This window comes from Penaeus japonicus, unplaced genomic scaffold, assembly GCF_977035675.1.
Source record: "Penaeus japonicus unplaced genomic scaffold, GWHDUDI00000001_assembly GWHDUDI00000009, whole genome shotgun sequence".
Classification (NCBI taxonomy): domain Eukaryota; kingdom Metazoa; phylum Arthropoda; class Malacostraca; order Decapoda; family Penaeidae; genus Penaeus; species Penaeus japonicus.
In genome coordinates, this window is record NW_028234411.1 from 5,282,149 (window position 1) to 5,297,148 (window position 15,000).

The 15,000-nt window shown below is 36.9% G+C and overlaps 2 protein-coding genes across 4 annotated transcripts in view; one reads left to right on the plus strand and one right to left on the minus strand.

Annotated features, from left to right (window-relative positions):
• Positions 1-890: 890 nt before the first annotated feature.
• LOC122244916 (transmembrane protein 126) lies at positions 891-5,583 on the minus strand. 2 transcript variants are annotated; one of them, XM_043002879.2, is made up of 6 exons: positions 5,536-5,583; positions 4,263-4,374; positions 3,164-3,335; positions 2,865-2,993; positions 2,022-2,144; positions 891-1,453 (listed from the first exon to the last, which is right to left on the minus strand). In XM_043002879.2, exons 2-6 carry the CDS (start codon positions 4,370-4,372, stop codon positions 1,319-1,321), a joined length of 669 nt encoding a protein of 222 aa, XP_042858813.2. In that variant the 5' UTR covers positions 4,373-4,374; positions 5,536-5,583; the 3' UTR covers positions 891-1,318. The 2 variants fall into 2 exon arrangements, with proteins under 2 accessions (XP_042858813.2, XP_042858814.2); XM_043002880.2 differs by having other exon boundaries at positions 5,425-5,561.
• A 364-nt stretch (positions 5,584-5,947) lies between these two features.
• LOC122244914 (uncharacterized) overlaps positions 5,948-15,000 on the plus strand; it is a 10,598-nt gene continuing 1,545 nt past the window's right edge. The window contains exons 1-5 of one of the 2 annotated variants that reach the window (XM_043002877.2): positions 5,948-6,080; positions 7,242-7,478; positions 8,055-13,062; positions 13,262-13,366; positions 13,535-15,000. The exon at positions 13,535-15,000 is cut by the window's right edge and continues 1,545 nt beyond it. In XM_043002877.2, coding sequence (XP_042858811.2) covers positions 7,320-7,478; positions 8,055-13,062; positions 13,262-13,366; positions 13,535-13,686 — 5,424 coding nt within the window. In that variant the 5' untranslated portion in view covers positions 5,948-6,080; positions 7,242-7,319 and the 3' untranslated portion in view covers positions 13,687-15,000. Of the gene's footprint in view, positions 6,086-7,241; positions 7,479-8,054; positions 13,063-13,261; positions 13,367-13,534 lie in introns of both variants that reach the window. The other variant, XM_043002878.2, reaches the window with a different exon arrangement.

Here is a 15,000-nt window from a genome sequence, read left to right on the forward strand (position 1 = left end):
GGTAAATGAGAGGGAAATAGAGAGCGACAGTGAGAGGGAGGGGGGGAAGGAGGGAGAGAGGATGGGAGGGAAGGAGGGAGAGAGGATGGGAGGGAGGGAGAGAGGGAGAGAGAGATAGAGGAGGAGAGGTAGATAGGGAGAGAGGGAGGGAGAGAGAAAGGGAGAGAGAAAGAGAGAGAGAGAGAGAGAGCTACACATAGATATAATTATAAACTGATATAGATATATAAAGATATAATTATATGTAAAGATATATATAGATAAATAAATATGTTTGAAGGTATCTCCACATTCATGTTTGAAGTAAAATTTCTTAAAATGATTCTATAGCAAGAAGACAGTCAATCTGTTTAGCTACTCTTCTACCAACTTATGAAATTCGTGATGCATCTGCCTTTTTCTCTTATCATCTTTTCTACATTTGAGATACATGTACTGAAAGAAATACTCATAGGTTGCAAAAGTAGACAAATTATCCTTTTTATCAAACAAGGCCTGTATTGGGGATAATTATACCTATAAATCTTTGCCTTTGATCTTTTGAAACTATACTGATTTGATATTTCAAAGCTTGGAAGTATTTTGAAGTAGGTCCTAATTAATATATAAACTGCCATCACAAATTCTAGATTCTTTCTCATGTAACGTAAAAAAAAAAACTGACATAAAATGCTGTACCATACATACATGAATACATAGTGTTTTCAAGAATCTATTAAGATTTGATGAGATGAGTCAGCACTCATAGCTGACAGAGGTCGGGCCACCTTGTACATATAGCCCGGGCGAAGTGACGTCTTCACAAATCTGTCTGAACTGAACTGAACTGAAGAATCTATTTTAAACATACATATTTCAGCTGTTAGTCTGGTTATGAATATACTATAAGGTTAATTTCTCTTTTTATTTTATAATCTTTACAATTCTCGTTTTTTTCAGATTCTGTAGTTGCAGTCACAAAGCTTGATTGTCAACAGACTTTGGGGGAAAAGAAAAATCTATAAAGCTATGAGTACTTTGTTATACATTATATTTACAAAAAATATATATGTAACAAAATGTGTGGTGGGTCTTTCTTTTCACTTTTTCACACTTTAATAATTAAGTATGTACAACACTCTTTGCAATTTTAAACATTCTTTTCTTTACATCAAAAAATGTAATACCCACCCAAATATTGTCTTCCTTAAAGATCATAGAAGATAGAAACTGTACACGCCAGGAACAAGAAAAAAAACAAAAAAACATCCCACTCATATGCAAGTCAAAACATACAAGCACTTTCCATGAATCTTTCTATATACATATATCTTTAAATTCAGAAAACAGAATCCTCCTTTTCTTTCTGTTCCTCGTGGTGCTTCCTTACTACCTCCTCCATGTGGGAAAGTTTTGAAATGACGGTAAAAAGATTATGAGCTTCCCAGTGGGTCCAGAGCATCCCAGCAGCCAGCTATGAAGAAGGGGAGAGAAGGAAACTCGATAAGAAAAGGAATAACTGGAAATACAAACCTACTCTTACTGTTTTCTCAATTAATGAGAGGCCCTTTAATTGAACTACAAATATAGATATAATACTTTTTTTTTCATGAGTGACCCTTTAATTGGAACTACAAATATAGATATAATTTTTTTTTTTTTCATGAGAGACCCTTTAATTAAAATACAAATATAGATATAATTCATTTTTTTTTCATGAGAGAACCTTTAATTGAACTACAAATATAGATATAATTCGTTTTTTTTCATGAGAGGCCTTTTAATTTAAATACAAATATAGATATAATTCTTTTTTTTTCATGAGAGACCCTTTAATTGAAATACAAATATAGATATAATTCTTTTTTTTTCATGAGAGACCCTTTAATTAAAACACAAATATAGATATAATTCATTTTTTTCAATCTTCTTCTTAAAGACTGATATCACTCACTAAATAAAGTAATGACCTATGATGGATGTTGTCTGGCAGGATGTCAAAAGGACAATTGAAAAATACTCTGACATTTGATATATCTCACCTGTATTCCGGCTAATAAAAAGAGTTTCGACTTTATTGGGCTTGTCATTTTGATGAATTCTCTAAACAAGGCTTTTGGCTGTGATACCTCTGGCAGTGGATAAGTGTATAGTCTTGCTGCAAACTGAAACAGATTTTTAAATTTCAAAATAGTGGTAAGTAAAGGTACGAAGCAAGAGAGGAGAATGAGAGAGGAGAAGAGAGAGAGATGAATGCAGGGAGGAAAGGGAAATAGGGAGAAAGGGAGAGGGAGGGAGGGAGAGAAGGAAAGAAGGAGAGTGAGAGTGAGAGGGAGGAGAGAGGGACAGGGAGGTAGAGGGAGAGAGGGAGAGAGGGATGGGAGGGAGAGGGAAGGGGAGGTGGAGGGGAGGTGGAGGGGAGGGGAAGGAGGGAAGAGGGAGAGAGAGAGAGAGAGAGAGAGAGAGAGAGAGAGAGAGAGAGAGAGAGAGAGAGAGAGAGAGAGAGAGAGAGAGAGAGAGAGAGAGAGAGAGAGAGAGAGAGAGAGAAGAGAGAGAGAGAGAGAGGAGAGAGAGAGAGAGAGAGAGGAGAGAGAGAGAGAGAGAGAGAGAGAGAGAGAGAGAGAGAGAGAGAGAGAGAGAGAGAGAGAGAGAGAGAGAGAGAGAGAGAGAGAGAGAGAGAGACAGAGACAGTGGAATGACAGTCAATATAAACATATTGAAAAAGACAGAGAACAGGGAAAACAAGGAAACAGAAAGAGAGGCAGGCAAAGATATAAATATATACCATAAACACTTTATCATTAACAAAACAATATATACATATATACATTTCTTTTTTCCTTCTTCTTCTTCTTTTTCTTTCTTTAATCAAACCAGAAACCAACCTGAAAGGCAGCCAGAGGAGCTAGCACCATAGGATAGATGAAGCCAGCAAAGAGCTGAATGCCCCCAGCTCTGAGCTCTATGCAGACTGGGCATTGGAACTTCTGCAGCAGCAAAGGACGTTGAACAAACTGAAACAACAGTGAATAACAGAGCTTCAGATTTCACATAGAAGAGATCAATAAATTTCAATGTGATTATCTTAACAATAGTCTAATACACTCACGATCATCCTAGATAAATTCTTTTCAATCCAAGGCTTAATTTCATGGTTTAAAAGACAACAGCCTGAAATGCTCACGTGATGGTGCAATAGTGTGCCAACCAAGGGTGGCAGGACTACCACTGGGATGAGACTAGAAACAAAGGCATTGTGACGCAGTCTGACAGCTTTTCTGTAGTGTGCATTGATGTAAGCAGCTGTGCAACTTCCCAGTGCTGAGATGGCATATGGATAGTTCTTCAGTGCAAATCTGCAAAAGATCAGAGTAGGTATATAAACATGCACATTTACATGTGTAATTAAACATAAATGAATATAAATATATATATCAACAAATAAATATTTAATCACAATTTCTTTCAACAGTCATATCAACCTTCTCATACAGACTGAATTAAATAAGTTTCAGTTATAATGGGTCCTAGGACCCACCTCTGTAACCTGGCTGTCAGGTAATAACTGACTTATGGTGACACTTTTCTATTCACATTTAAAATATGAGGTAGTTTGAGAAAAATGTAGTTGTTTGGGCTGAGATATATTAGCACTGTAGTCTGCACATCAAGTGGCTCTAAATGAGTAATACTGGATTTACAACTTGTGTGAAATGGTTAAGAGGTGATTTAATTTTTAATTTAACTTGGTTGGTTAACTCTCAGCAGAAAATTGAGTTTACCTAAAAATTGAGTAAAGAAGTTTATATCATATACAATAATAAGTATGTATCATAATTAGTAGTTTGTATTTTAAGTAGTATTATAACAGTAATAATGACAGTAACAGTAGTAAAAATAAGAACATTTATTTGTGAATATTCAAAGATTGTTGTAAACAGGCAAGATGAAGTAGGCATATTAACTGACCCCTTGGTGACTAAGCCCTAAGCCATCTATGTTTAAAACAAATCAATAAAATCAAATCACACTGGACATTACATGTATACATATTCAGTAAACATACATGGTTTCCTTGAAGATACATAGAAGTATATAGCAGCAAGAACAAAAATCTTTTAATGTGAATAGGTATTGTCAAGTAATTTCACATTTCACATTTTCTTCTCTATCAAATTACAAAAACTACAGAAAGTCTGTAACGATAAACAGATAGTAGGTTTTAGCCAAAGATATATTCGTCATGCAAGCAAGTCTCCTGCTTCCAGTATCTTTATACTTACACATCTGACGCTGGTTGCCATTGCCTTATAAGTTTATGAGCTTCCTCCAGATCTTGTAACTCACTGCTCATTTGTTTTTTAGGGTCATATACATTTCGTCCACTAGTCATTTCTGGAAAATAAAAGAATATCACTTTATATCTTTATCCATTGATTACAAAACCATAACTCAAATAGCATATTTCATGCAGACATTGGCTACTGGCTTCAGATATTTATCTTGCCATGTACATATGAGGGGAGGTTTGTCAGTCTTTTATGGAGCACAAAGAAACGTTGATCCAGTGTCACTTCATGCAATCTTATTTTGAACAATAATCATACTGTCAAAAAAGGATATAGTCCAAGCTCTATTTCACCAAATTAAAACTGTCAGGGGTCTGCTTGCATGCTTGCTAGAATAATTGTTTGAAGATATGTCACTGACATGACAGAAACCTTGATACTCTGCCTGGATCTCATGAAACCTTGATATAATCCCCTGTATAGAGGGGTTGTACTTCTTATTTGTCTGATATTATGGTAACTTACAAGAGTGTTTTTAATGTTTACACTGCAATATTCTTAGCATTACTATAAATGGTTTCTCTGGACTAATTTTGCACAATAGACATCAAAAGCAATTCACCAATGCAAATATTGTAAGTAACAGTGATATACAGCTTTTGTGTAAAATCAACCAAATCAATATGATGTGAATAGAATTTCATCAAAAGTGACATATAACAAACTATCAATATCAGGAGAGATTTCCTTTCTCGGGTAGCTGAATATCATAATTACTGAATGTTTGCAATGAACAATATTCACAGTTGAAAAATAAGACTCAACATTAAAGCACACATATACAACCACCCACAAACAAACACACACACACACACACACACACACACACACACACACAAACACACAAACACACAAACACACAAACACACAAACACAAACACAAACACAAACACAAACACAAACACACACACACACACACACACACACACACACATACATACATATAACATGTTATTGTAGTGGTTTACATTCATTAATGATTTAAACAGCAACCACCACTATATATCATATCAAATAACAATAACACGAAATGCAATCTATAATGCGAAAAATAAAAATAAGTATAAAACATAATGTTCTTCATTATCAACTCTACCAAATTAGAGTTTTCCCCCAAGGTGTGTATGGCCATCAACTCGAAGAACATCTACATTGATGAAGGTTGAAAGGATTGAAACGGGAATCAACACGAGAGAATATTCATTACCGGCCAATGTTTACAACTTCGGTCGCTTGCTTTACGTACGGGTTGTGTAAGGTATATTTATATGTATTTATGCTATTATATTGATATTTTGAGATTTAAATAGTTTAGAAATATTAAATAATGTAAAAGATGTTAATTTGAATTAGATTATTGTTTTTTAAATTGATTATTATAAGATTGTATATTAATTTTATAACCCGGATATAAGATATTTGGATAGATTGTTCGATCTATACTTTTCAAACTTAAGATAACAACCTCAAAATCATTTTAGCCAACACCCATTTCATACTAACCGATACCCAACGATAAACAATCACAACCTCACTACAATAAACATCAACTGTTCCTTAACAAGTATCATAAGAATAAAGGGACTCAGACACGACATCGAAGTCACGCCAACACAATCGGACAAAGAAGGCGAAATACCATTAGTGTTTACAACAACATCTGAGAATTGTCAAGTTGGGAAGTTATGAATATCGTCAGCCTTGACTCCAACTTTAGATTGGTTTGACGATAGGTTTGCCTTCAGCTGAGAGGTATGGTAAGTGTGTTATGACTGAGATGATAGATTTTTTCCTTTTTTAAAGATAACCGTTGTGGCAGAATTGAGGTTTATTTAGATGTTTACGTTATTCGAATGTCTCTTTGATATGTTTTTTGAAACATGATAGGAAGATGGGTATTTATGCTAGGTGTGTCGATAATGATGCTTTGTGCTAGATGAGAGGATTATTTGTTATTTGGTGTATGACGGTTTTGACTTTCAGAGACAAGGTTCGTAATTTCTCTCGTATTTCGGTGTAATTAGGACGAATCTGATGTTCATTATGGTGACAACTCATTAGTTCCTCCACTTCACTATCCAATAGGTTTGGGTGACTCATGGTATTTTTTTTTTCTTTTAGTATGGATGAGGGATACAAATCATGTTCTACACAGTTGATTCTGTTTACTGTTTACTCACATCTAAGGTATATTGTGTCTAGGTATTGCTTTTGCCTCTATGGTGTTTTGGTAAACTGAAATCTGGTTCCTGGTTTGACAGTGAATTACCTAGGAAGTCTACAAACTCTATTTTGACAAATTGTATATCGTGGCAGTTTGTTTGCCTTTGCTGGAGTGCAAATTGCAGAAGCCATGGTATTGATGGACTTAGCTGCAGAACTATAAATTCATGGAGTTTCATAAGTGGTTGTGACGGCACCATTTCTTTGTAGAGTTTTTATTCTCTTTATTATAGATTTTATTTTATACCTGATAGTGTTGTTGTTTTTCCTCATTATGCCCATTACCTTACTTTTCCATGTATTTCAGTCCCATTCAGAACAAAATCCACAATTATGATTCTCTTGATGATTTCATGTTTGGTAATGATAGATATCAATAATTATCTTTGTAAGACTTATGTAAATGTGAATTGTCTTTAAAATGGAAACAGGTATTGACCATCTTTTGCTTCAGTAATAAGTGAGCCCTGGTGCTAGGATAAAGCTAAATCATTTTTTTTTTCATATCCCCCCTAATTTTAGGGTATTTGTGCACCTGACATTTCAATTGTGCACCTAATGTATTCTGAATATAGTACAAAGTTTTCAACCAGGTTATAGTATCAAAATAATTTATGTTCTTACATAATGTTCTGCTTTGATAACCGTGAATGTTATACCTCAGTTATTAATACGAGTTCTTTCTCTTAGGCAGGAATATGACTAGGTTTCTTCAACATCACTCAGTCAAGAGTATTTGTATCTAGTACCACATAACTGCAAGGAAAAATGGATGACTACAAGATCTTGCGGCAGCTGGGTTCAGGCTCTTACGGGTCTGCTCATCTGGCAGTGCACGTTCCTTCTGGGACAAAGTGTGTCGTTAAGGAAATCAAGATATCTCACATGAGCCCCAAAGAGCTCCAAGAAGCCAGGCGTGAAGTGGAGGTACATTGTATGGCTTTTTATCTGTTATTTGCATTGTAAACTTCAATCTCAAATAATGTTTATGCTCTTTGTACTCTCCAGTTTGTAAACTTCTTTGAAATGAACAGTTTCAAACTCGTATATCTTGAGATCAAAGTCCTAATACAAAGATAAGCTAATGTATCAGCTTTCACAACAGTTCCATTCGAGATCATGCATAGTGGGGATATCTGCCATGAGGAACCTAGTGATAGTTGTTCATTTGGAACGAGAATGAATTTTATTAATTTTTCTTATGGAAAACTAAGTGGTGTTTTTTTATTGTAAATAAACTTGTAATAAGAAATAGTAAAATGACAATATATTGATTTGCAGTACTTTTAAGTTGTATTATATATATGGCAAGAACTGTAGTTAAACTTAAAAATTATTTTCAGAGAATAATAATTTCTTAATATATGTTAATATTTTGCAAAGAATTCATCAAATTCATGAATTATCACAGCCTCAGATTTAGCTCTATCTTGATCTATCAACACTATTAGACATTATTCTTGGGATATCAGATAAACAACACTTTTTCTCTCTTGATTTCAGGTACTCTCAAGTCTATCCCATGTTTACATAACCCAGTTTAGGTACTCGTCAGAAGCCAATGGGAAATTATATATAGCCATGGACTACTGTGGTGGCGGAGACCTGCACACTCTGATCACCAAGCGCAATGGGGTCCTTTTCCCGGAGGACAGAATACTTGACTGGTTTGTGCAACTCTGCCTAGCTGTCAAGTACATCCATGACAGAAGAATACTCCACCGTGATATTAAGTCTCAGAACATATTTTTGACAGATGAAGGAAGAGTTAGACTTGGAGATTTTGGGATTGCGAAAGTTATGAATAGTACGTCAGATCTGGCAAGGACATGCATTGGCACTCCATACTACCTTTCACCTGAAATGTGTGAAAATAAACCTTACAATAATAAAAGTGATATCTGGGCTCTTGGATGTGTGTTGTATGAAATGACAACTTTGAAACACGCATTTGAAGCGAGTAACATGAAGGCACTGATTCTTAAGATTATAAAGGGTGTCTATCAGCCAATTCCTCCTCGTTACAGCCGTGATTTGCGCATGCTTCATACACAGATTTTCCAGAGAGAACCACAGGCCAGACCCTCCATCTCGGTAATTCTTCGCAAACACTTCATCCTCAAGAGAGTGCCTCGCTTCATCTCAGGGTGCGAAGAGGAGGATCTCATGGCTTCTCTTATGAAGCGGAAGATGTCGTTGCCAGCATCAGTGCGCAGAGTTCCAGTTGTCAAACGCCCCAAGGATGTAACTGATCCATCAGCAAAGTATGGGAGTAGTTTGCATGTAAATAAGAAAGCTACAAATGTTTCGCCTTCAAAGACAGGAGGAAGAAAATCCCCAGCAGTCTCAGGAGCAGTTAGAAAATATCCTGCCTCGTCCAATGTGAGAGTAGACAACTTGAAGCGAGGCCATAGGATGAAATGCCCAAGTGAAGACAACAAGCAATCTCCCGAGCAGAAAACTGGTCAGAAGAGATCCAAATCAGTTCCCAGAGTCTTCAAGCAAACTATACAGAAACCAAGTGTACAGTGTTCTAAAAAGAAGAAACAACCTTCACCTTTAAAACTAAAGTTAATGTTAAACAGTGCTGGATTCAAGAATAATGCAGAAAAGATGAGTACTCTAAAGTCAGGAGGAGACAAACTTGATGAGAGTTCAAAGCAAGATTTACAGAATTCCTTTGAAATGTGTGGAGATGGTCATCCACAAAAACAGATGGAAGATAGAAAGGTGGATGTTGGAGCATCTAACGTAGTGCCGATGAGTGATAATACAGACTCGGATAACGCAGAAGGAGCAGCTGCTAGTCATGTTGATGAAGTGCTAAAGAAAATTAAGCAAGGGAAAATCTTGACAGAGAAGGAGGTGAAGCAAAAGCTTGGCATTGAAAGTGACAACAGCAAGCAGACCAGTGAGGGAGGCAGTAAAGATAATGATACATACATAAAAGCAGGTGAAGAGAAACAAGAAAAAACTCAGAAGGAGGTGAAGGAACTAACTAATAAAACCCTCAAGCAACAGAGTGAGAATGGCAGTGATGACGACGAGGAAGAATTTTCTCTTGATGTCCCAGCTGAAGAAGTAAGACGTCTTGTGCAGGAAAAAATGCAGAAATTAGTGCAGGCAAGAACACAGAAGATGAATAAAATGATCCGAGAGCGTCGCCAGTGGGCGTACCAGAGAGAAAAATTAATATCGTCTATAAAGAGTGAAGATGAGGCCTTATCATCATCGGCCGATGGCTATAGACCATCTAGTGGAAGTGACTTTGACTTGGAGGAACAGTTAAAAGCTTTTCAAGAGGAACCTAGCAAAGGTAAAAATAATCAGTTGGATGAAAAGAATTTGGATAAGGAGCCCAAAGAAGAGAAGGAAGAAGAGGTACGAGAAAAACACGCACTAGAAACATATACACGAGACGAGAAGTCTAAAGAAGAACTAATGAACACAGTTGTCAAAAGAAGAACGGAACCACACTGTGACGAAGACAAGGAGATCTCTCTTGATGACATTGAAGTTACTGTCATGAATGAAAAGACTGATAACATTACTGCTACCACTAAGGAGGAAACAGTTGAGAATCGGCCAAAAACAGGAGTAGAAACAGAAAGTACTATAGATGCAAACTATCTGACACAAGAAGTTGAAACCCAAAACACTCTGCCAGATCATGAAAAAGTTCCTGATTCTCAACAAACCATTCTCGCATCGCCTAAGTCTGGCAACGGAACCCCAAGCAGGCGTGCAAGATGGGGGAGCATCAGGACTGCAGGACTTGAAAATTCTCCTTTGGAATCAACAGGCTCAGAGATGGAAAGCACCTCCTCACAGGACATGGTTGTGGTGTTTTCAAAGGTCTCGGAGCGTAAACAGTGGGAAAAGGGCTGCAAAGATATAGTGAATGTGCTCGCAGAAGCTCAGATCATTGACAGTCCCACTTGTCAGAAAGTAAAGAAGAATGTGGCAGTGGCATCAAGTACAAAAGAAGACACTAATGTCAAGGGAAAGATTAATTTTGATGAGTGTTCAAAAGATAGTTTAGAAGAAAAGACAAATGGAATGGGGTCTACATATACCGTTTGTTTGGATGCTGCGCTCAGTAAGGCTGGAGATGTGCCGAAAAGACCAGAGACTGGTTTGAATGAGATACCACAGTTTGTGAAAGAGGATATTCCATTAAGTATGAATAACCATCTAAACAGCACATTTACAGTAGAAAAGGTTGAAAGAAAAGTTACAAATGATATGGATGCAACACTCTCAGGAAACAATACTTTGACACCACAGACTGTTGAAATAGACAAAGAGAACTTGAGTGGTACATATGTTTTAGAAAGTACTCTTGTTCCAAAACCAGTTGAAGATCTACCTAATGAAGCTAGCAAGAACTCAGACCTCAAACAAACTCCTGGAGATGAAATGTTGAAGAAAGATGGCACATACGAAATAGAGAAAGAGCTAAAATCTCTGCCTGAGTCAAATAGTGAAAAATATGAAGTGACAGTGCCAGTTGATACAGATGTAACTGTCAAACCTTCTCTATTGCTGTCAAAAGGAGGAGGAGTAGGAGGAGGCACTGGGAAGAAGACGAGGGGTGGACTCTTAGGAATGCTACGCTCTCACATGTCACCCAAACCAAGGAAGAGACTTACAACTCCCACCTCAAGTGATTCAAACATCTCAGAGAGTAGCAGCCAAGGAGATCTAGAGGGTAAAATAGTACATGCAAATACTAAAGGCATTGTAGAAGATAATCCCAGTAAGACTATGAAACTGAAGACTGGCATTGTGGGAATCTTACGAAGGCTTTCCTCCAAGCACGAAGACCTCAAAGCTCCAAGCAAAGCAGCCTTAGGAAGTACAGTTGTAATGAACACAAAACATGAGAAAGCAGAAGTGAAAGTCTTAGAGCAGCAAGAAGTGAAGGAAGATAAGTCAGAGATTCCAGTGAATCAGAGCAAAGATAAAACACAAACAGTAGAATTTTCAAAAGCAACTGCAGTTTCAGATAATGCAGAGCAGGTGATTGATGAAGGTAGTGACAAAGATAACAAAGAAAATGCTGATAGTGAAGAACAGTTGTTAACCCCCAAGAACGTAACCCTTGATAGCGATGAGAGCTTTTTTACCACATTTGCTGACAGTCCAGAAAAGGAAACCTTCAGCACTCCAAGGCATGATTTGGCTGAAAGGACACAAAACAAGTACATGCAGGTTCTGTGTCTGAAGGAGATAAAGGATGATTCTGCTGTGAATGAGGAAGCAGAGGACGTTGAAGCTCTTTGTTTTACTGCCTTAAAAGCAAAGGATGAAGCAAAGGCTGGGATGAAACTTCTTGAGAGTACAAGTGATTTTCTTCCTATTACAAATCCCAGTGATGTTTCCTTTGACAGTGGTGTAGATACACAGAAAACAAGCTTCACTTGCCAGACAACTGATAATATTGGCAATGATTCTTGTCCGTTTAACTTACAAGATTCCTATGAATTAAGTCACTGCTCTGGCCTCTCAGAAACTTCCAAAGAAAGGCTAAGTATCTCAAAGGACATTGATAATCAAGAATTGAAAGAACAGAAGACTATTGAAGTGGTTAAAGAGAACACTGACAAAGAAAGTGATACAAGAAGCAATGAAAACGACAAACCAGATACTTACGAAACTCACAAGGAATCTCAACAAAGTGCAGCGTGCATAGCTCATTCTCTAGTAAATGATATAATTGAAATTGCAAGGCAAAGGCTCTCCCAAATAAAAGATTCAGAAGGAGAAAGCAGTCTTATATCTCATTCAGTAAGTGACAAGGATGAGGATGCTATGATGGCCTCCATTAAAAGTAAAGTTCAGGAAATATTGATGAAAGAAAGTCCAAAGCACAAGATTAACACCAGTGAGAAAGAGTTCAAAGAAGAGGGGGCTGAGCCAGTGCAAGATAACGCAGCCATCAAAGGACATGAAGAGAAAGAGCAGACAGCCAAAGATACGAATGTCGTTGTCTCACAGGCCATGATTCGAGAAGTGGAGTCGACAATACTGGACGTTTTACCACCAAAGCTAAAAGGACAAGATGTACCAGATGATGAAAACACAGACAAGGAAGACAGGCAGCCATATATTCATCCCGTTAGAAAAAGGCCGTCTACACTGCCAAACATCCGCAGCATCCCGGACATCTCAGACATCCCACTCTTCTCGTCCTTCAATTTTACGAAAGAGATCCGGGAGGAGAGGAAACCAGGCTTTAAAAGTACCAGGGGAAAGACCAAGGAAGTCTGCAAGTGTCATTGTTGGGAGGAGGATTCACAGGCCAAGAGCGAGGCGAGCAGATTAGCCAGTCTGTGCTCTCATCAGAATATGGAAGCTCTAGAGTGCAGCACGTCAGACGAAGAGATGGAGGATATGGCTAACCTGCGAGAATCGATGGAGGTCATCTTATCATCGGGAGAAGAGAGTAAAGAGCTCGGAAATGTGCTTACTGTTTCGTCTGTAGCTCAGTCAGAAGTTTGGCATTTGGGTAGGTAATTAAATGGAAATGAAACATACCTGACATAAGAAGAATTCAATATTGATACTCGGTTAGTTGAATCGGTTAACTTGATTCAAAATATTTGTTTACCTTTTTTTCCCTGATGTCTTATTTACCTTTTTCCAAATTAAAAAAAATTCTATAGCTTGCTTTCTGAAGATAGATACTCAGTCCTGAATTTTTGCAGACTCTGATGGTGCTGTTGTCTCCGGTGGCGGTGGTGTGTACGGATGGATTGAGGAGAAACGAGCTAGATTGGAGGACCTGCTAGGAATGGAACTCTTCATGAAAGGTTTGATGCATAAATGAAAATTGTTGTGGATGATTGATGTAAAGCCTTGACTGTTTTTCTCTAATGAACTGGTTCTTTTTTGGTGTCCATTTAATGATGTACATAAGCTCATTTTTTAATCAGAGCTTGATTACAAAATCAATTATACTCGTCTCACCCTACCAACAGCGTACCACCACCTAGACTCAGCCCAGGAAAGAGAGGGATGCGTTGTAGGTGAATCCGTCAACCAGGTAGAAGAGATGCTGGGGCCACAGTTTGCTCACCTGGCCCATGACGTCCTACAGCTCGTGATCGCCGATGCCGTCTATCACAATTAACGAGGTAGCTTCAGGCTGCCTTTGCGTGTGCTATGAGAGCGTATGACTGATATACATATATTTAATAGCTGTAAGGGCTAACATTAAGGTGGCAATTGAAGGACAGGTGATATTCCCTTAGCACAATCATTTGCTAGTATTTGCGCTTTGCAAAGGCAGGATGAGGCAGCAATTCACTAGACTAGATTAAGGAGTAAAGGATTACAGGGCAACTAATTTCATGTAGAATGTACAGTAAGTGCTATTATTATATAATTGATTATATTGATATTGATAATGATATATAACAGATTGTTATTCTCATTATTTTTTTAATACATAGTGAGGAAAAGGCACGTTGCAGAGGTAGCTTTCCGACTTGTTCTAGGTGCCAGAAAAATGTATCCAGTAAGAAATAAACTATGAACTAAGCTTTAAGGAGGATGAAAATACACTAAAAAATGTGGCTGTAATTTGAAGTAAGACGAACACACGCTAGAAATGCGGTTGGTTTTAGATTTTACACGTAATAGTTCTAGATTTGGAAGCAGGATCTCAGGAATACAGATCGACTTTGAATCTTTTTATTTGTATTGTTTTATCACTGTCCTCGTATCTTATTTTTCCTCTGCAGATGTTTTTTGAACTAGAAACAAATTACATTAATTTATATTGTCTTCATTTTCCAAAAATAGTGACCTGTATGTATTGGTTCACAGTTCAAACATTGTGTTCTGAATAACAGTCATGTTCGTAGATAAACTTGAAAAAATACAGTATCCTTTAATTTCACTAGATGTATATATCTGCTTTGCATATAACTCAGGTTAAATGTTACTCTTTTGTGTAGCTTGAATCAGTCTTAACTCCTTATATAATTATGATGGTTGTACTGTATTATTTATTTTTTAACTGAATAGGCTATTTTCATGTTATCTTGGTCGAAGTACAGTTTGTTTTTTTCCTTACATTTGTGAAATATTGATTTTTTTTTTTTTTTTTTTTTTTGTGAAAGTATTACCCTCTTTGGTATCTGTACCAGTGTATTCTTCCTAGTTCAATATACTTTGAGGTTCCATCTAGTCAGTACTAGAAATTGTGATATGTAGCTCAGCTTTATGTTGTAGTAAGGTTTTGGTTGATTTCCTTTTTGAATCTCCATAAGTCTTATTTTTCAGTTTTGGAAAGAATGTCGAGAAAGTTAATTTTATATAGAAATATTAATATTCATGGTCATGTATTATGTATTTATTTAAAGACTTCATGAGACTATATTTTTGTAAGGTGCATCCTAATATTTCAGTATTTTTTTCTTTTTTTTCTTTATGGAACAAG

Coding starts and splice junctions, on each gene's coding strand:
- LOC122244916 (XM_043002879.2), bottom strand. CDS start 4,372: ATGACTAGTGGACGAAATGTATATGACCCTAAAAAACAAATGAGCAGT. Junction 3,336..4,262: donor TGGCAACCAGCGTCAGATGT/GTAAGTATAAAG, acceptor GATCTTTTGCAG/ATTTGCACTGAAGAACTATC. Junction 2,145..2,864: donor CTCCTCTGGCTGCCTTTCAG/GTTGGTTTCTGG, acceptor AATCTGTTTCAG/TTTGCAGCAAGACTATACAC.